General features: G+C 45.3%; 1 protein-coding gene across 1 annotated transcript in view; it reads right to left on the minus strand.

Annotated features, from left to right (window-relative positions):
* The window catches only part of CTDSPL (CTD small phosphatase like), a 125,290-nt gene extending 108,093 nt beyond the window's left edge, over positions 1 to 17,197 (minus strand). Inside the window, 3 exon segments of the mRNA XM_032649411.1 lie at positions 16,884 to 17,043; positions 17,046 to 17,147; positions 17,150 to 17,197. Coding sequence (XP_032505302.1) covers positions 16,884 to 17,043; positions 17,046 to 17,147; positions 17,150 to 17,197 — 310 coding nt within the window.
* Positions 17,198 to 22,761: the final 5,564 nt, after the last annotated feature.

The raw sequence follows: 22,761 nt of genomic DNA on the forward strand, positions 1-22,761 counted from the left end.
TAACGTGCAACATGATGACTGTAGTTTACAAGGCGGGGTGGTATATTTGAAAGTTGCTAAGGAAGTGAATCCTAAAAATTCTTATCATAAGGGAAAACATTTTTTTGGTAATTATATGAGGTAATGGATGTATACTTATTGTGGTAATCATCTCACAATACATATGTATGTCAAGTCATTATACTGTATCCCTTAAACTTAAATAATGTCGTATGTCAACAAAACTGGAAGGAAAATAAATAAATACCTCAGAATTAAACGTAAAGCTGTGTGGTCCCCCCTGAAAGCCCAGTCCTGCCATTGCAAATGGGGTTCCCCACCGACCTGGGCCACGCCGGTCAAGTGCAGCCTGGGCCAAGTTTCTGAAGTCCTCAGACCTACTTTCAGGGCAGCACAGACTGGAAGCAGGCTTTTCCACTCACTGGCCAGTGAGGCCCTGCCTGGTGGTCACAAGCGCTAAAGGCCAGAGATAAGCTCCTTTGTGTTTAATCCGAGGAAGACACTTCTTCTATCTACTTAAATGGATGCTTTCTCATTTGAGAAACAAAGTGAAAGATAAGATATGGGTTTAAACATGCTTGCCAATCAAACAGAATATTAGATCAAAAATACATCTCTAAATCAGGATACTTGAGAATTCTGATCTGAATTCTGGTGTTAAGACGTAAGCTTATGAATGCATCCCTTTGAAGGTTGGCTCAACAACAGTTGTCACTGAAGCCCCACTGATCTAGACCCTGATTTCACACTGAATTCATTATCATTTCTCTTTTCAGGGACAATCAAGATTCTCAAAGCACTAACTCAATTTGACTTTTACATCAGTCATTAGCACATTGCTGAAACGAAACCTTGAAAGTTACAACTTTCAAATCCAGTCTTCCTTAAAACACTTAATTTGGATAGGTCTAAAAATTAATCAGGGGACTTCTACTTCCAAGAAGATGAAGTAAACATACTTCTTCCTATTCTTTTCCACTAAGTACAACTAAAAAAACCTGGTTTATATAGCAACGTAAAAGACTGAAGGTGGAGAGAAGGCAGAGCAGAGAGGGACCTGAGACTTGAACTGACAGTGGTGACCCCCGGGGTTTTCTTTTTACCTCAGATAACCCAGACTTAGAGCTGAAGGAGCTGGATATGGGCAAACATCAACAGTTGCAGACAAAGTCCTCTCAAAAGCCTATTCTTTGTAACCAAAGGATCAGAAAAGGGACAGTCTAGTAAGACAGAAAGCTTTCAGATAATAACTGCTCTACTGCAGCGAATAACACACACACACACACACACACACACACACACACACTGTGGCCCAACCCCACCTATATTAGCAAAATCCAATGCATATGTAGAATTCCACCCCCACCAGGGTGTAAGGAAGCACCCCACCACCCTGCTGGGGTAGTGTTTGAGAAAACCACGTAGGCAGAAGAGACTTTCATCCCTGACAGCTGGTACTGAGTCCCTTCCACTCCCAGTGGTGTCAGTGGAGACCATGTGGCCAGCTTGGACTTCTATCCCTACCCAGCAGTAATGAAATGTTCCTTCCCTACCTACAGGGGTGGAGTCAGAGGAGGGACAGGAAGATTCAGGGCTTTCACCATCACCCAGTGGTAGTGAGACCACTCCCACTGCAGTTCAGCAGAGACCATATGGGAGCTGAAACTCCCTCCCCTGCCCAGCAGTTTGCCAAAAGAGGACAAGTGGAGATCTTGGACTTCTACCTCAATCTGGCAATAACGAGGCAGTGTTCCCCCTTCCCTGCTAGAGCAGTGCCAGAGAAAACCAACTAAAACAGAAGGTTGAACTAAGACCCAGAGTCCCATAACAATATGAAAATGTCCAGGTTTCAACTGTAATTCACTTGTTATACCAAGAGCCAGAAGATCTCAAACTGAATGAAAAAAAGACAATCAATCGATGCCAACACCAAGAAGACAGAGATGTAACACTTACCTGACAAAGATTTTCAAGCAGCTACAATAAAAGCAATGAGGAACACACTTCAAATAAATGAAAATAGAAAGCCTCAGCAAAGAAATAGAAGGTCTTAGTAAAGAAATACAAGACATAAAGGAAAACTGAATGGAAAATTTTAAACAAAAAAATACAAAAGTTGAAATTAAAAAACTCATGTATGGGCTCAATAGCAGAATGGAGGGGACTAAGAACAAATCAATGAACTTGAAGATAGACCAACAGAAATTACCCAATCTGAATCAACCTGGAGAAAAGTTTAAAAAAAAAAAAAAAGAATAGTATTGATAAACCTGTGGGACTATACCAAAGGATCTAATATTTGTGTCATCAGAGTCCCAGAAGAAGAGGAGAAAAGGGCAGTGCTGAAAAAGCACTTCAGGAAATACTGGCTGAAAACTTCCCAAATTTGGTAAGAGACAACATACAAATTCAAGAAGTTGAGCGAATCCCCAATAGGATAAATCTGAAGAAATCCATGCCAAGACATATCATAACTAAACTTTTGAAACTAAGGTTGATACAAATACTTTGGAAGACAGTTTGACAGTTTCTTACAAAACAAAAATTATTCTCACCATATAGTACAGCAATGGTGCTCCTTGGTATTTACCCAAATAAGTTGAAAATGTGTGGGGTCAGCATTATGTGGGAACTCTATACTTTGTGCTCAATTTTGCTGTGAACCTAAAACTGGTCTAAAAAATACAACTTTTTTGTTTTGTTTTGTTTTTGGTTTTTCGTTTTTTTTTGCAGTACGCGGGCCTTTCACTGCTGTGGCCTCTCCTGTTGCGGAGCACAGGCTCCGGACGCGCAGGCTCAGCGGCCATGGCTCACGGGCCCAGCTGCTCCGCGGCATGTGGGATCTTCCCCGACCGGGCACGAACCCGTGTCCCCGGCTCTGGGAGGTGGTCTCTCAACCACTGCGCCACCAGGGAAGCCCAATAAAGCCTATTTTTAAAAATTACATGGAACTGAATGAAGATGAAAATATAATAAATCAAAATTTGTGGGATATTGCAAAAGTAGTGCTCAGAGAAAACTGTGTAGCACTAAATGCATACATTAGGAAAAAAAAAAGTCTCAAACCAATAATCTAAGTTCCCCTCCAAGAACCTAGAAAAAGAGCAAAATAAAACCAAATCAAGCAGAAGGAAGGAAATAATAAAGAAAAGAACAGAGACATTCACAGAAAGATAGACAAGATGAAAAGGCAGAGGGCTATATACCAGATGAAGGAACAAGATAAAACCCCAGAGGAACAACTAAATGAAGGGGGAGATGGGCAACTTTCCAGAAAAAGAATTCAGAATAATGAGAGTGAAGATGATCCAGGACCTCGGAAAAAGAGTGGAGGCAAAGATCAGGAAGATGCAAGAAATGTTTAACAAAGACCTAGAAGAATTAAAGAACAAACAAACAGAGATGAACAATACAATAACTGAAATGAAAACTACACTAGAAGGAATCAGTAGCAGAATAACTGAGGCAGAAGAATGGATAAGTGACTTGGAAGAAAGAATGGTGGAATTCACTGCTGTGGAACAGAATAAAGAAAAAAGAATGAAAAGAAATGAAGACAGCCTAAGAGACCTCTGGGACCACATTAAACGCAACAACATTCGCATTATAGGGGTCCCAGAAGGAGAAGAGAGAGAGAAAGGACCTGAGAAAATATTTGAAGAGATTATAGTCGAAAACTTCCTTAACATGGGAAAGGAAATAGCCACCCAAGTCCAGGAAGCACAGAGTCCCATACAGGATAAAACCAAGGAGAAACACGCCGAGACACATAGTAATCAAATTGGCAAAAATTAAAGACAAAGAAACATTACTGAAAGCAGCGAGGGAAAAACGACAAATAACATACAAGGGAACTCCCATAAGGTTAACAGCTGATTTCTCAGCAGAAACTCTACAAGCCAGAAGGGGAGTAGCATGATATACTTAAAGTGATGAAAAGAAAGAACCTACAACCAAGATCACTCTACTGGCAAGGATCTCATTCAGATTTGATGGAGAAATCAAAAGCTTTACAGACAAGCAAAAGCTAAGAGAATTCAGCATCACCAAACCAGCTCTACAAAAAATGCTAAAGGAACTTCTCTAAGGGGGAAATACAAGAGAAGAAAAGGACCTACAAAAACAAACCCAAAACAATTAAGAAAATGGTAATAGGAACACACATTTCGATAATTACCTTAAATGTGAATGGATTAAATGCTCCAACCAAAAGACACAGGCTCGCTGAATGGATACAAAAACAAGACCCATATATATGCCATCTACAAGAGACCCACTTCAGACCCAGAGACACATTCAGAGTGAAAGTGAGGGGATGGAAAAAGATATTCCATGCAAATGGAAATCAAAAGAAAGCTGGAGGAACAATACTCAAATCAGATAAAATAGACTTTAAAATAAAGAATGTTACAAGAGGCAAGGAAGGACACTGCGTAATGATCAAGGGATCAATCTAAGAAGAAGATATAACAATTATAAATATACATGCACCCAACATAGGAGCACCTCTATACATAAGGCAACTGCTAACAGCTATAATAGAGAAAATCAACAGTAACACAATAACAGTGGGGGACTTTAACACCTTACTTACACCGATGAACAGATCGTCCAAACAGAAAATTAATAAGGAAACACAAGCTTTAAATGGCACAATAGACCAGATAGATTTAACTGATATTTATAGGACATTCCATCCAAAAACAGCAGATTACACTTTCTTCTCAAGTGCGCCCAGAACATTCTCCAGGATAGATCACATATTGGGTCGCAAATAAGTCTCAGTAAATTTAAGAAAACTGAGATCATATCAAGCATCTTTTCTGACCACAACGCTATGAGATTAGAAATGAATTACAGTGAAAAAAACGTAAAAAACACAAACACATGGAGGCTAAACAATACGTTACTAAATAACCAAGAGATCACTGAAGAAATCAAAGGGGAAATCAAAAAATACCTAGAGACAAATGACAATGAAAACACGAAGAACCAAAACCTATGGGATGCAGCAAAAGCAGTTCTAAGAGGGAAGTTTATAGCTACACAAGCCTACCTCAAGAAACAAGAAACATCTCAAATAAACTATCTAACCTTACACCTAAAGGAACTAGAGAAAGAAAAACAAACAAAACCCAAAGTTAGCAAAAGGAAAGAAATCATAAAGATCAGAGCAGAAATAAATGAAATAGAAACAAAGAAAACAATAGCAAAGATCAATAAAACTTAAAGCTGCTTCTTTGAGAAAATAAAATTGATAAACCATTAGCCAAACTCATCAAGAAAATGAGGGAGAGGACTCAAATCAATAAAATTAGAAATGAAAAAGGAGAAGTTACAACAGACACCGCAGAAATACAAAGCATCCTAAGAGACTACTACAAGCAACTCTATGCCTATAAAATGGACAACCTGGAAGAAATGGACAAATTCTTAGAAAGGTATAAGCTTCCAAGACTGAACCAGGAAGAAATAGAAAATATGAACAGACCAATCACAAGTAATGAAATTGAAACTGTGATTAAAAATCTTCCAACAAACAAAAGTCCAGGACCAGATGGCTTCACAGGTGAATTCTATCAAACATTTAGAGAAGAGCTAACACCCATCCTTCTCAAACTCTTCCAAAAAATTGCAGAGGAAGGAACACTCCCAAACTCATTCTATGAGGCCACTATCACCCTGATACTAAAACCAGACAAAGATACTACAGAAAAAGAAAATTACAGACCAATTTCACTGATGAACATAGATGCAAAAATCCTCAAGAAAATACTAGCAAACAGAATCCAAAAACACATTAAAAGGATCATACACCATGATCAAGTGGGATTTATCCCAGGGATGCAAGGATTCTTCAATATATGCAAATCAATCAATGTGATACACCATATTAACAAATTGAAGAATAAAAACCATAAGATCATCTCAATAGATGCAGAAAAGGCTTTTGACAAAATTCAACACCCATTTATGATAAAAACTCTCCAGAAAATGGGCATAGAGGGAACCTACCTCAGCATAATAAAGGTCATATACGACAAACCCACAGCAAACATCATTCTCAATGGTGAAAAACTGAAAGCATTTCCTCTAAGATCAGGAATAAGACAAGGATGTCCACTCTCACCACTATTATTCAACATAGTTTTGGAAGTCCTAGCAACGGCAGTCAGAGAAGAAAACGAAATAAAAGGAATACAAATTGGAAAAGAAGAAGTAAAACTGTCACTGTTTGCTGATGACATGATACTATACATAGAGAATCCTAAAGATGCCACCGGAAAACTACTAGAGCTAATCAATTAATTTGGTAAAGTTGCAGGATACAAAATTAATGCACAGAAATCTCTTGCATTCCTATACACTAATGATGAAAATTCTCAAAGAGAAATTAAGGAAACACTCCCATTTACCATTGCAACAAAAAGAATAAAATACCTAGGAACAGACCTACCTTGGGAGACAAAAGACCTGTATACAGAAAACTATAAGACACTGATGAAAGAAATTAAAGATGACACCAACAGGTGGAGAGATATACCATGTTCTTGGATTGGAAGAATCAATGTTGTGAAAATGACTATACTACCCAAAGCAATCTACAGATTCAATGCAATCCCTATCAAATTACCAATGGCATTTTTTACGGAACTAGAACAAAAAATCTTAAAATATGTATGGAGACACAAAAGACCCCTAACAGCCAAAGCAGTGTTGAGGGGAAAAAAACGGAGCTAGAGGAATCAGACTCCCTGACTTCAGACTATACCATAAAGCTACAGTAATCAAGACAATATGGTACTGGCACAAAAACAGAAACATAGATTGATCCATGGAACAAGATAGAAAGCCCAGAGATAAACCCACGCACCTATGGTCAACTACTCTATGACAAAGGAGGCAAGGATATACAATGGAGAAAAGACAGTCTCTTCAATAAGTGGTGCTGGGAAAACTGGACAGCTACATGTAAAAGAATGAAATTAGAACACTCCCTAACACCATACACAAAAATAAACTCAAAATGGATTCAAGACCTAAATGTAAGACTGCACACTATAAAACTCTTAGAGGAAAACACAAGAAGAACACTCTTTGACATAAATCACAGCAAGATCTTTTTTGATCCACCTCCTAAAGTAATGGAAACAAAAATAAACAAATGGGACTTAATGAAACTTCAAAGCTTTTGCACAGCAAAGGAAACAATAAACAAGACGAAAAGACAATACTCAGAATGGGAGAAAATATTTGCAAATGAATCAACGGACAAAGGATTAATCTCCAAAATATATAAACAGCTCATGCAGCTCAATATTCAAAAAACAAAAAACCCAATTCAAAAATGGGCAGAAGACCTAAATAGACATTTCTCCAAAGAAGACATACAGATGGCCAAGAAGCACATGAAAAGCTGCTCAACATCACTAATTATTAGAGAAATGCAAATCAAAACTACAATGAGGTATCACTTCACACCAGTTAGAATGGGAATCATCAGAAAATCTATAAACAACAAAATGCTAGAGAGTGTGTGGAGAAAAGGGAGCCCTCTTGCACTGTTGGTGGGAATGTAAATTGATACCACCACTATGGAGAATAGTATGGAGGTTCCTTAAAGAACTAAAAATAGAATTACCATATGACCCAGCAATCCCACTACTGGGCATATAGCCAGAGAAAACCATAATTCAAAAAGAAACATGCACCCCAATGTTTATTGCAGCCCTATTTACAATAGCCAGGACATGGAAGCAACTAAATGCCCATCAACAGATGAATGGATAAAGAAGATGGGGTACACATATACAATGGAATATACTCAGCCATAAAAAGGAACGAAATTGGGTCATTTGTAGAGACGTGCATGGATCTAGAGGCTGTCATACAGAGTGAAGTAAGTCAGAAAGAGAAAAACAAATATCATATATTAACGCATATATGTGGAACCTAGAAAAATGGTACAGATGAACCAGTTTGCAGGGCAGAAATTGAGACACAGATGTAGGGAACAAACGTATGGACACCAAGTTGGGAAAGTGGTGGGGGGGTGGGGAGGGATGAATTGGGAGGTTGGGATTGACATGTATACACTGATGTGTATAAAATTTATGACTAATAAGAACCTGCTGTATAAAAAAATTAAATTAAAAAAAATTTTTAAAAGAAAAGAGCAGATATCAATTAAGTTGAAAACATACAGCAGTAGAGAAAAATGAATGAAACACAAAGTTGGTTCTTTCTAAAGATCAAGAAAATTGAGAAACCTCTATCAAGCCTGACCAAAAAGTAACATGGAAGACACAAATTACCAGTACTACGAATGGAACAGGGGATATGAGAAACAGCGGCTATCACTTCAGACCCTGCAAGCATCAAACAGGTAACGAGGGAATAATAGTATGAACAACTCTACACACAAATTTGACAACTTTGATGAAATGGATTAAATCTCTAAAAACAAAAATGACACAACTTACCCAGTATGAAAGAGATAATTTGAATAGCTCTGTAACTATTAAAGAAATTGAATTTGTAATTTAAAAACCCCCCTCAAAAGAAATCTCCAGGCACAGATGATTTCACTGAAGAATGAACACCAGTGCTACACAATCTCTTCCAGAAAAGAGAAGAGAGAATACTTCCCAATTTATTTTACAAAGCTGAATACCAAACCAGATAAAGACCGTGCCAAAAAGGAAAACTGTAGACCAATATCACTCATGAATACAGATGTAAAAATCCTCAAATATTAGCAACAGAAATATTGCTAATATTAGCAATATGAGCAATTAGGATTCACTAATATAGGGCTTCCCTGGTGCCGCAGTAGTTGAGAGTCCGCCTGCCGATGCAGGGGACACGGGTTCGTGCCCCGGTCCGGGAGGATCCCACATGCCGCGGAGCAGCTGGGCCCGTGAGCCATGGCTGGGCCCGTGAGCCATGGCCGCTGAGCCTGCGCGTCCGGAGCCTGTGCTCCGCGACGGGAGGGGCCACAGCAGTGAGGGGCCCGCGTACCGCAAAAAACAAACAAACAAACAAAAACAAAAAAAAGAATTCACTAATATATAAAAAGAACTACATATACAACCATGAGGTTTTTTCTAGGCATGCAAGCTGGTTTGATATGTCAAAATCCATCAGTGTAATCTATCATATTAACAGACTAAAAATGAAAACTCATATGATCATATCAACTGATGCAGAAAAAGCATATGACAAAATTCAACATCCATTTCTGAAACTCCCAGAAACACTGGGATACAGGAGAACTTCCTCAACCTGATAAAGACATACAAAAAAACAACAGCTGACAATATACTTAATGGTAAGACTGAAATGGTTTCCCATGGGGAACAAGGCAAGAATGTACTTTCTCACAACTCTTATTCATCATACTTCTCTAAGTTCTCGTCAGTGCAATAAAGCAAGAAAATAAATAAAAGGCATACAAATCAGAAATGAATATAAGTGTTCTTATGTGATGACATGTTTGTCTATGTTAAAAGCCCCAAGAAGTATACAGAGCCTCTTATAACTAATAAGTGAGATGAGCAATCACAGGATACAAGGAAAACATACAAAAATCAATTGTATTCCTATACACTAGCACTGAACACATGAACACCAAAATTAAAAATATAATAAAATAACTTAAAAAAAGAGAAACACTGAGATGCATATCTAACAAAAACATTAATAGGACCTGTATGCTGAAAATGATTTAACCCTGATGAAAGAATCAAAGAATATCTAAATAAATGAAAAGACATACCGTGGTCATGAACTGGAAGACTCAACATAGTAAAGATGTCAATTCTCCCCAAACTGACACACAGGTTTAATTCAATTCCTATCAAATCTCAGCAAGTTTTTTGTTAGTAGATATAGACAAGATTATTGTAGAATATATATAGAAAGACAAAGGAACTAGAACAGCTAAAACAATTTTGAAAAAGAACAAAATTTGGAGGAATCAGGCTACCCTATCTCAAGACTTAATATATAGCTACAGTAATCAAGACTGTGATACAGGCAGAGGGATAGACACATAAATCAGTGGAACAAAATAAAAAACTCAGAAAGAGACCTACACAAATATGATGCACTGATTTTTGACAGAGATGGAAAAGAAGCGCAAAAGCAGAAGGAAAGCCTTTCCAACAAATGTGGCTAAAGTAATTCGACAGCCAGAGTCAAAAAGTGAATCTACGTCAATCACCTTATAAAAATTAAATCAGAATAGATAATGGTATTAGATGTAAAACTACAAAACTTTTAGGAAAAGCATATGAGAAAATCTTTGGGATCTAGTGCTAGATAAAGAGTTCTTAGAGTTGACCTCAAAAGCACAATCAATAGAAGGAAAAACTGATATATTGTACCTTATCAAAATTTAAAACTTTTGTTCTGCAAAAGTCTGTGTTAGGATGAAAATACAAGCTAAAGATAAGGAGAAAATATTTGCAAACCACATATCTGACAAAAGACTAGTATCTAGAATATGAAAGAATAAGAATTATTCTTAAGAATAAGAATTCTCAAAACTCAACAGTAAAAGAAAATCCAGTTAGAGCACAGACAAAAGACACGAAGGGACATCCCATCAGAGAAAATATACAGAAGGAAAAGAGCACATGAAAAGACGTTCAACATCATTAGCCATCAGGGAAATGTAAATAAAACCACAATGAGATACTACTACATGCTTATCAGAATGGCTAATATAAAAAAGTGACATCAAATGCTGGTGAGGATGTGGTTCTCCACACTGGATCATTCACACATTGTTGGTGAGACTGTAAACTGATACATTTAATCTGGAAAACAGTTTGGCAGTTTCTTTAAAAAGTAAATATGCAACTACCATATAACCCAGCAATTGCGTGCCTGGGTATTTATCCTGGAGAAACGAAGACTTATGTCTACCCCAAAACCTGTCCATTAATGTTTAAAGCAGCTTTATTTGTAGTAGCCCAAACCCAGAAACGATAAGATGTTCTTCAAAGAGTAAATGGTTAAACAAACTGTAGTATATCCATGTCATGGAAAACTACTCAGCAATAAAGAAGAAGAAAATATTGATACAAGCAACAACCTAGCTGAAAATCCAAAGAATTATGCTGAATGAAAAAAGTCAATTCCAAAAGAGCACATATTGTTTGACTCCATTTATATATTTTATTTTTTTTAATTTTATTTATTTATTTTTGGCTGCATTGGGTTTTCATTGCTGCACGCGGGCTTTCTCTAGTTGCGTTGAGCAGGGGCTACTCTTCCTTGAGGTGCGTGGACTTCTCATTGCGGTGGCTTCTCTTGTTGTGGAGCATGGGCTCTAGGCGCACAGGCTTCAGTAGTTGTGGCCCGCAAGCTCGGTAGTTGTGGCTCGCAGGCTCTAGAGCACAGGCTCAGCAGTTGTGGCACATGGGCTTAGCTGCTCTGCGGCATGTGGGATCTTCCCGGGCCAGGGCTCGAACCTGTGTCTCCTGCATTGGCAGGCGGATTCTTAACCACTGCGCCACCAAGGTAGCCCCTATACATTTATATAAAGTGAGAAAATTTCAGAAATGAAGAACAGACTAGTGGTTGCCAATGGGCTGAGAAGGGGTGAGGATGGGAGGGAAGTAGGTGTGGTTATAAAATGGCCCCATGAGGGATCTTCCAGGTGATGGAATTTTTCTGTATCCTGACTACACCAGTGATTTTGTACTAAGGTTTTGCAAGATGCTAATATGGGCAGGAACCAGGTGGCGGGGTGGGGCGGGGGGAGGTCAGGAGATCTCTGTGTGATTTCTTTTTTTTTTCTTTCTTTTTTGCGGTACACGGGCCTCCCACTGTTGTGGCCTCTACCGTTGCGGAGCACAGGCTCTGGACACAAAGGCTCAGCGACCATGGCTCACGGGCCCAGCTGCTCCGCGGCATGTGGGATCTTCCCGGAGCGGGGCACAAACCCATGTCCCCTCCATCAGCAGGCAGACTCCCAACCACTGCGCCACCAGGGAAGCCCTCTGTGTGATTTCTTACAACTGCATGTAAATGCACAGTTATCTCCAAATAAAAAGTTTATTATTAAAAAGCTAATCAAACTGAATCTACTTCAAATGTGTTCCAGCATCTGAAATAACTATTGCTTCCAAGAATCTTCTCCTTCCTATAATTTTGTTAGCAGCCCAAAGGTTAAAGGTTTCTGAGTTAAGCTTAAGTGTTGCAAACATTTGGGGGAAATATACCTAGCATTTTAGGCCAAAATTCTGCCAAAACAAACTTGCCTGGAGAAATCCCATCAAGCGACATGTATTAGCTTACAGAAATTTCTTTTCTTTTTTTTTAGTTAAAAAAGTTCTTCCAGGGGCTTCCCTGGTGGCACAGTGGTTGAGAGTCTGCCTGCTGATGCAGGGGACACGGGTTCGTGCCCCAGTTTGGGAAGATCCCACATTCCACGGAGCGGCTCGACCCGTGAGCCATGGCTGCTGAGCCTGCACGTCCGGAGCCTGTGCTCCGCAACGGGAGAGGCCACAACAGTGAGAGGCCCACGTACAGAAGAAAAAAAAAAAAAAAAAATTCTGTAAAGCACAAGTACATTTTCATTAATATTTAAACAAAAAGGCAAAGTTCCCTCACTTCCCATCCCAGTCTTTTCCCCAGGGAAGTACTGTCTGTTTGAAGTATTTCCTTCAGATTTTTTTCAGATTTTTTGTGCATTTCTAGACATATGTACAGTTTTATGTGTGTGTCTGATTTTTTTTTTAAATAGAGACAGGATCACAATGTTTATACTGTTCTTCAAATTGATTTTTCCCCCTGCTTCAAAATGTCTTGGAAATTTGCACAGCGGTATGTTTAGATCTATGTTTACTCATTCTTTTCAAGTACCTTGCAGTATTCTATGGAATTGATGTACCACAGTCTAATCTTTTGATACTTAGGATGTTTCCAATTTTTGCTATTGCAAGCAATGTAGCCATTGGTGAAAATCCTTGTGCTGTTTCTTGGACCACATATGAGGCTATTTCTCTAGGAGAGAAATCCAGAAGTAGACTGGGGCTTTGCAGGTGTGGCCAAAATTGTTGATTGGCTGAACCAACACCTGTTCCCACCTATTGCCAATCATCTTCTCCTCTCCCACCTCCAAAACAAAGGCTCGACTGACTACATGACCAGTTCTGGCCAATTACACATCAGCAAAAGTTTGCTGGGCCGTCCCTAGGAGTGTTGCTGCTTTCCGAGTAAAAAGGGCTGGACATGACTGGCACTGTCCCTTTTTCCTGCCCTGAAGGTGGCTGTGGTGTTTGGAGGGGTGGCAGCCATGTTACAACATGTAGGAAAGTCAAGGGAATCACAGTGAGGTCAGCCCTGATACTAATGAGTTGCTGAACCAAAGCCAGCCGGCAGTTACCTCCAGACTGCTTGCTATGTGACAAGAATAAACTCCTATCAGGTTAGGTCTGGTTTTCTGTTACTTGCAGCCAAATGTGTTCCTAAATGAGTCAGTACTAAATTACTCTCTAAAAAGTCTGTATTCTATTCTCTCACAAAAGACTACAAAAGTATTCCTTTCCCAAAACTTTTGTTTACTTTGAATGTTGTCAGTCTTTTAAATATTTAACCTAGCTGATGCATGAAAAAATTTCACAGGAAGTAAAGTGTCATTTCATACACTTACTGGACATTCAAATTTCCTTTTCTATGATTTTTCTTGTTGATATCTCTTGACCACTTTTCTACTGCATTGTTTGACTTTTTCATATTGATTTGTAAGAATAAATTTCCAGATAGCAAAGCAGGCCGAGCTAAACTCAGGGAAAACTGTCTCTGCATCTTTATACCATCAGTCAAGTCAAACATGATTACAAAAAAAATCTTTGGTGACAGGCCACACCTCTGACAGGGAGAGTCATCTCTCTCTCACCACGAGGCAAAGTGTCAAAAAGTAATTCAACTCGTGCAAACTGCCCCCACGCCCGCCCAAGCCCATGCTTGGGCCCATTACTACTTTCTCTGCAAACCTAAACCTAAAGAAAGGTTTATGGGATCGTGACACACTGGTGAACCAGGCAGAGTCTTTAACATACCTCATCTCATTTAACCCCCAAATCAAACCCAAAAGGCAGTCATTATTATTCCTATTTTAAGAACAAATGATAACAGTAAACTCTTAAAACCAAGCATTTCTTTCCTATCACAAAAACTTACAACATTCCAGGCCCCATAATAAAAACCAAGAGGATTAAGTATTTACCTAAAACTCAAATGATATAAAATACATTGTGCCTGTTTTGTCTCCAATAAATTGGTTTTTTTATTACAGTCCTGAGATCTTAAGCTATATCTCATCTACTGTGTATACCAAATGGAAGGCACCTTATAAATACCATATTTTATTAAAAATTAAAATTGGCAATTAAAAAGAAATAAAAATAAAATACATTGTGCCTATCTAAATATATCAACATGCTTAAGCAAGAAACATTGCTAAACCTGTTTAGTGGTTTATGAATCTGAGGAAGCTATTCCAAAGCTTGGTTCTAAAGTTTATTGCCACACTATAGTTAACCAAAACTATTTCCAGCTTTTAAAGTGAGAAACTAAATTGAGTAGGATTTTAATGCTTCAACAAGAAGCATCTACTAGCTAGCCACCCCATCCCAGAGCAGCAGGTGAGGAATTCCTCTAATCAGTTACCAAAACCAACCTGACACTAGAAAACAAACAACAGTTAAAGATAATAAAAGATTGTCATGGAGGGCAATGTAAACAAGTTGAATAGAACAAGCACCATCCTTGAGTATTTGTACATGGTTTGGATTTTGGATAACTGACTCCACTTTAGAAGCCTAGCAGCTAGACGAAAAGAGAAAGCTGGGTAAGTGCCTGCTCCTGGAACCAGGTGGGGAGCAGCAGGAAGGCTGAAGCCTTGACAAATATTTCCTTGCTTTCCACCACCCCTCTCCTCTCAAGAGCTGTGGATTCTTTCTGGCAAAGCATCATACAAAGCACTCAATCCACAGCGGGAGACAAGCAGAGGCATCAAATCTCCTTGATGCCTCCAACCAAAACGTCCCTGAGGGGACATGCCCAGCCCAGAGCCAGCAGGCCAGGGCCCCAAGAACTAACAGCCCCAGCGGCAGGAAGGCCAGACCAACCAAGGTGCTGCCCACTTGGGCTCCAGAGAGACATGAAGATTCATCTGGAGCACCCTTTTGCAGAGTTTTTTATAGCCCATTTGTAAGGCACAGGAAAATGCCTGGGGGAGTCTGATTTCTAATTTTACGTAAAAGAAAACAAGTCCACAGACACACAGTGTTTATGGTCTATGAAAGTGCAAATGGGTTGACAAATCCCCAATCTCAGGGTGCCTCTGGTGGTTTCTTGCATTTTCCTGGTGGGCTTGCTCAGCCGTTCCTGCTTGGGGAGAGGCAATGGGGTGTTCTCCCCACCCCCACGCCACTGCTCCATAGGGCTGCACACCTCACCCGACTGGCACAAGAGTAATAACACATGGAAAGAAATCTGACTCTGTCAAAGTCAAAGGCCAGGCCTGGAGAGGGGAGGGGCGTGTCCTGGTGGGCTGCTCCTGACCTGGGTCCAGGTATTTGCCCGGCGCATAACAGGAAGCTTTAGTCACCAGAACAAAACAAGCCAGATTCCTTGGCCCTTCAAAACTGTCCAAGCCTCAGGCCAGCTCCCTAAAGTGACAGTAAGCAGGGCACATGAGAGAGGGGGACAACAGGTCTCCAAGAGGGGCAGGGACACAAAGGAAAAGAGCAAAAAAGATAACAGAAGTGGGTGACTGGGGCCAAAATGTGCTGAAATCAGACCAGGCGCTGCAGCACAGTGCCGACTCTCCGGGAAGGGATACACCTGGCCCCCAAGGGCTCCTCCAGTGCCCATTAGAGCTGGGCCCTAAAAGGACCCAGGGAGGACCAGGCCTTGCAGATGCGCCCCGCAGGCTGGTGTCACTGAAACGGCAGAGTCAAGGAGGGCGGATGGCTCAGCAATGCTCCCCCCGACCCCCTACCTCACTTGTGCAACCAACTAAACGCACGGCACACAGCCTCATTGTCGGGTGCGCACGCTGCACACACAGGCTCGTGGGCAGGCACAGCACACACAGCCTTCTTAGGTGTGAGTGCACACAGACAGACACCCTCCCAGTTGACGGACACAACATATTCAACTTGCCAGTTGGGTGCTGCAGGCACACAATCATCTGCACGCACAAACTCTGTCAGGAGTGAACACATACAAACTCTCAGACTCAGGCTCTTTTGGGCATGCACACATACATTCCACAACCTCCCGGTCAGGTACACAGAAACCTCTACATAAGGTACACACCCGCACTCACAACCTGTCAGGAAAACCCGAGCGCACCACCTGTTAGGTGCACACACACACCTTTACCGTCTCTCAGTTGGTGTGTGCACACCCACAACATGCAAGTGCACACACACACATAAACCGACACATACACACACTCCCAACGTGTCGGGTGCACGAAACTCACAACTTCTCCGTTAAGTGCACACACACCCTTCCCACGTCTGTCTCCTGCACACACAGGGCACACACACTTCCAACCTGCCAGGAACACACACGCGCGCTCACAACTTCTCCGTCGGCGTGAGCGCACACACAAACTCCCGGCCGGCAGGGTCGGCCCCACATTGCCACCCCCCGGGAGAGGCGCACGCCCCCTCCCGCGCCCCGGGCTGCGCGGGCACACTCCCCCTCCCGCCGGCACCCGCACGCCGGCCTCCCTGCGGCACACCCCGCACCCACGCACCCCTCCCCCAGCCCGGGCAGGCGCCCTGCAGCCAACTCCGGCCGCGCGGGGAGTGCCCACGCCCCCGGCCCGCCCCGCCCGCGCCCCTCCTCACCTTTCTCGCCGGCGCCCGGGGCCCGGCCCTCGTCCTCCTTGGGGTTGGTCACCTGGGTGATGATGGCCGGGCCGTCCATGGGTGCGCGGCACGGCGGCAGCCCGCCGGCCCGGCCCCCCGGCAGCCAGGCGCACGGGCGCGCGGCGTGGGGGGCGCGCGGGGCCGCGGGCCGGGGGGGCGCTCGCCGCCGCCGCCTGGGCGCGCCCGCCGCCCGGCCCCGCTCTCTGGGAGAGGCGGCCCGGGCCCGCGCCCCCGCTCCCGCCGCCGCCGCCGCCGCCGCCGCTGGGCTGGAGCGGCCGCCGCCTCGTCACCATGAACCCCGGAGCCGCGCCCGGGAGAGCCGCGCACGGGGAGGCGGAGCGGGAGGCCGGGCGCCGCGGGAAGCTGGAGCAGGCGAGGGGGAAGGAGCGAGCCAGGAGCGAGGGCGGGCGGGCGGGAGAGAGGGAGGGAACGAGGGAGGGAACGAGGGAAAGCGGGAGGGCGGGCGGGTGGGTGTGTCCCGGCCCGAGGACCGGCCTCCGCCGCCGCCGCCGCCGCCGCCGGCGCTGCCCGCCGGCCCCGGGGGGAGAGGGTTTCGGGGTGAGGCCGAGGCGGTGAGTGGAGGGCGGGCGGGGGTCTTGGGCAGACGAGTTGGGTGAGGGGCTTGGGGTGGAGGGTATTCCAGAGGGATCCTGGCGGTAGATAAGAGGGCTGGGGTGTGTGGGGGTGTCAGGGGTTCTGGGAAAATGAGTGGGGTGAGCGGCCTGGGGTGCGTGGGCCGTGAGGAGGAGTCCGGCAGATGAGTGGGCAAAGGGGCGTGGGGGGCTAGGCAGGGGCCTGCGGGGGTGCGGGTAGGGCTCGGAGGGGTGTTCGGAGTGGGATCCCGGGGGCCCGAGGAGGGATCGCATGGATGCGAGAGTGAGGAGGACCCTGGGAGGGGTGTTTACCGGGAGGAGGCAGAAGAGTAGGAGGCAGATGTGAGGGAAGGGGAGGAGGGTCCCGAGAGGGTGTCTTGGGGGAGGTGCTGGGTGAGGGGCATCCCGGCGCGGGAAGCGAGGGGTCAGGGATTTGGGCGCGGAGGGCAGCGGTTTGCGGAGGTAGAGGCTGCTAAGAGAGGTCCCTTACACCGAGGCGGCCCGCGGAGGGGTCCGGGGCGCTGGTGCGAGGAAGAACCTCTGAGTGCGAGGAAGGTTCGGAGGGACCCGAGGGTGCGCCGGTCAACGGAGGGGCCCCAGAGTGTGGGGAGTCCTGAAGGGTCCGGACATGCGGGACCCAAGAGTGACCAGGGGTTGGGTGGAGGGAGGAGTCGTCTGCGGACGGAGCTGGAGGCTCCAGGCGGGGGATGCTTGCAGAACTGGTTTCAGCATTGGACCCTAGAGCCCGCGTGCTAGACGGTGGGTCCTCGAGGACCAACCTCATGGCACGTGGGGGTGTAGGCGTCGAGCGGGGCCTGGGCAGTGGGCATTTACGGGTGCTGTTGCAGTAAGGGGCCCGGCTGGGGTGGCGGGTCGAAGGCTGAGGAGAGGAAGGGGCCTGTGGCGGCCCGAGCTGAGCAATGACTGTGCTTCTGAAGAGCAGCCAGCCACTGTCAGGTCTGGGGCGAGGGCGAGGGCGAGGGCGAGGGCGAGGGCGAGGGCGAGGGCGAGGGCGAGGGCGAGGGCGAGGGCGAGGGCGAGAGCGCGAGCAAGACGGGAAAGTGCTTCCTCACCCTTGGTGGGTCTGGGCCCTTTCGCGCCCGCGCCTTCGTTTTCCAACTTGGAAGCCGCACTGGCAGCCCGGTAAACCAGGGGGCCGGGCAGTGCCGCAGGGGGGCGGATCTGGGGGCGGAAGGGGAGCGCTCGCGCGCGCTCTCCACCAATCAAGAGGATCTGGGCGAGCCTGCGGAGCGTGACGTAGGTGGGCAAGGCTGAGTGGGCGGACTGCTGCTTGGAGCGCCCTGCCTCCCTGCGCCCGGTTGCGCGCGCACTTCAGGCGTTATAGGCACGTCCATCCCTGTCGTGGCTGAAAGGAAGCCAGGCCTTTAGGACTTTTCTCACTCCCTAACCCCTGGAACCCGGAGCTGGTTGCCGCGAGGTCACGTGCTCACCGGGAGAAGCAAGGAGACTCTCCAAAGTTTTCAAGTACACTTCCGGAAGCGCCTCTGGCGAAGGGCAGCCAGCAGGCCTAATAGTGTCTGCACGGGGTGGAGCCCAGTGAGGGTTCTGGTCTGGGAGACAGTCCTGGGACAGGGCTCCTGTGGCAGGTGGGAAAACATTTCAGGGGAGCTGCTCTAAAAGGTAGTTAGGCAAGCTGTAGGGGTTTTGCCCCCAAATCCAGGACCTCAAGTGACATCCTGGCTTTGAGCTTGTGCATGAGTCCTGGTGCCTGCTGCCTTGGAGTGTGCTCATGTGTGAGTAGCTGCTCTTCTGTTGGCTCCTTTGGGACCATAGTGATTTCCTGGAGCAGCTGAGCCAAGAAGGTTGAAGCGAAGTGCCCTTTTGGTTAGGAAGGTGTAAGTAGCCCAGGCTCCAGCGTAACCCTCCCAAGTGCAGAGCAGATTAGGGCCCCATGGCACCCAGGACTTCCCTTGTCCCCACTTCTAATGCTCTTTGCATTTGTTCAGAGGCTATGGCTGGCCCAGGGGCTGGCAAATTAAAATGTTCTCTGAATTCAGAAAAGGGAACCCTCCTACACTGTTGGCAGGAATGTAAAATGGTATAGCCACTATGGAGAAGAGTATGGGGGTTCCTCAAAAAAACTAGAGTTGCCATATGATCCGGCAATCCCACCCCTGGGCATATATCCGGACAAAACTATAATTTGAAAAGATACATGCCCGCAGTCTGTGGCATGACATGTTTCACAGGCAGGTCTGGTGACATCTTGGCACACACAGGAACAAGCTCATTCGTACACAGGCTCAAATTCATGCCAGGACACAGGGTGTACCCGTGATAAGGTTGTCTCTGCCCAGGCTGGTTTGTCCCACCTTGGCACTGCCCTCCCTTGCCCTCTGGCCTTCCATGGCCCAGAAGGGATCATCCCTCATGCACATGAACACAAGTGAGAGCAAGGGAGCGTCTGCAGGCAATTTCTATTTTTTGCACAGACTTCCCCAGAGACCTGGGGAGAGAGAGGGCTGGGCTGTCTCGTTTGGAACTGGAGGAGTGGAGAATACAGGGAGGAAAAAATAAGATCTCAATAAATCAGCCCGTCTCCTGACTCCACTCTCTCTCTCTCCCCTTTCTTCCCTCCCCCAAGCCTCCCCCCACTTAGTTCCCTACCCCCTGCACGCTCGGGCACATCTGCCTCACCTTGTCCTCCTGCACCTCTGCCCCCGAAGCACCGCTGAAGCTTCACCCCAGGGAACCACCACCACCGACTACCCAGTCTTGTGCTCCACACCTGAGTGCTGGGCTGGGGTAGGTGGAGAAAGGGGGCTGCGTGTGGGGACCGGGTGAGGAGGCCCTGCCTCTGCTGAAAGAGGCCATGGGCAAGTGCTCCCTCTCTCTGGGCCTCCCCTTTGCAGGCAGGAACACGCAGATGACGGTCTGTTGCCAGAAGGCTCTGAAATGAGTACAAACCAGAAGGGGGCACCTGTCCCGGTCTAAGCTTGGAGCTGGGACCGAGGAAGTGAAATTTCTGGACATTTTTGGATGATTAAAATTATTTTTAAAATAGTAAAAGTAAAATATTTTGGAGAAATGACGACGATACTAGCCACCCACATGGATTTGTCCAGACCTTGAGTGTTCACAAAGCTCTTTAACATTTTCTGTCTCTGCGAGTCCCACAGTGAAGGCAGGTAGGTGTCCCCCCATCCTGCTTGCTTACTGTATGCCAAGCTGTGGCTGGGTACCATGTGCCTCCAAGAGTGAGAGGCTCCCTTGGCTGCAAGGAATGGAGACTCTCTTAGGGAAGGATTAGCATGGGGGTCTCAGAGCAGGGCTCTCTGCCCCATCCGAGACCGCATAGGAGCCCAGCTCAGACCCTGGAGAAACCCACCACCTGAAGGCCTCAGGAATGATGAGGTCCTACTACTGACCTCAGGAAACTGGATCATTCAGGACCAGGGCCACTCTAGCCCAGCACTCCTGTTATTCCAGAATAAGTCATGTATCACGAATGAGACTCTCTTAGGGTCTAACCACTTGTCTCCTGTTAGCAACTCACTCATTTCCCCTTTTCTTTTTCTTTCTTTCTTTATTTTTTGTGGCCATGCTGCGCGGCTTGCTGAATCTCAGTTCCCCTACCAGGGACTGAACCAGGGCCACGGCAGTGAAAGCGACAAATCCTAACCACTAGACCACTAGGGAACTCCTGATTCATTTTCATAAGTCCCAGTTTAAATTCTGGAGAGAGAAGTTGTTCGGCTTAGTTCATTACCATTGTTCAGGTTACTATAGTTGTATAAAAATTACTCTAAAACTTAGTGACTTAAAAAAATATTTCTATGCATACGACTTACAATTTGGGCAGGACTTGACACGTGTAGCTCATCTCTGCTTTACATGGTGTCACCTGGGCTGCTTGAAGGCTGGGGACCAGAATCATCTGAAGGCTCACTTTCTCACATTGCAATTGATGCCAGCTGTAAGGCTGAGCCCTTTGGGCTCTTGGCTGCAAAACCTACAAATGGTTGTATTAGCCATGCCTTTTATTTACTATACTCTGATGTTTTGACATCTTAGGGCCTTGCTGGCTCTAGAGCGACTGCCCATCCCAGGGCTACATCATTCCTAAAGAAAGCAAATAACTGGCTTATAAACATGTCTTTCATATGCAAACCGATCAACCCAGAGCCCATTCCTCCAGCCACCTCCTTTTTGGAGCTATTACACTCCAGGCCACTATTGCCCTAATCACCTTAGGATCAGGTACCAGACAAGTAGAGATAGTCCCTACATCCTAGAGCCCACCGAAATTATTCTAACTAGCCAATCCTAAACCACTAACCCCGTCTCACCTGTTCCTTTCCATAGAAACCACAGTAAAGTCTCTTGCTACAGTTTCCCTTTCTCCCTCTGCCTCCTGACCCACCCTCGTGCTTCCCCGCATGCCATCCCCCTTCCCGTGGCATGGGGCAGCCCCTTCTCTTGGAAATTCTGAGTATAACAAACTGTCTTTTCAATCGCAATCGTCTTTTGGCCTTTCCAAGGCCCGATCATCAGGGAGCCTGCTCTGAGTTCAGTATTCCTGGGCTGTGTTCCCCTTGGCCTTTGGACCTACTAATCAGGAAAGCACAGTTGCAGAGTGAGAAGGGAGAGGTGGCAGGAATGTCCCCTGGATCAGTCTGCAAACTGCTTTAACGCATCCTGGCTCTGGCAGATTGGGCTGCACCCTCAGATGAAAGCATCCCATATGCTGCACGGGGCCCCTGAAGGAGGCCCTGCTACGCAGAAAAGCTAGATGTGCCAAAAACATTTCCCTCTCATATTGAAACACATTTTCTTCTTTCCTAACTTAATTCAACTTTAAAGTCTCTTTTCCCCCTTTACTGATATAAACTTATTTTCCTCAACAGTGGGGTTCTGAAAGATGCGTAGATACCCCCCTAGTGCTGTGTATGACTGAGACCAGGAAAACCAGGCGACAAGGTTGCTTGCACCTCTCCAAAGGCAGCTGTTGAAATGCAGGACTTCTGTGGGGGAAGACTGTCTGGACCACAACCGCTCTTCCTCATCTCTGAGGATTGGGGCTGCGTCCAGATTGAAACTCCTTTATTAGCAAATTGATTATTTATATAAGGGCTGTCTCGGCAGCTTCCTTGTTGGTGCTAAGCTGGTTTAAAAGTTCCAGATGCAGCAAAGCACTCTCCAGCCCTGGCAATGGTTGTTATCAGCAAGACCTCACTCAAATCAACTCAAGAAAATAGCTTTAAACTGGAGACTGCAAACTAGCAGCCCAAGGGTGGCACCCA

Source organism: Phocoena sinus, chromosome 11, assembly GCF_008692025.1.
Source record: "Phocoena sinus isolate mPhoSin1 chromosome 11, mPhoSin1.pri, whole genome shotgun sequence".
NCBI classification, from domain to species: domain Eukaryota; kingdom Metazoa; phylum Chordata; class Mammalia; order Artiodactyla; family Phocoenidae; genus Phocoena; species Phocoena sinus.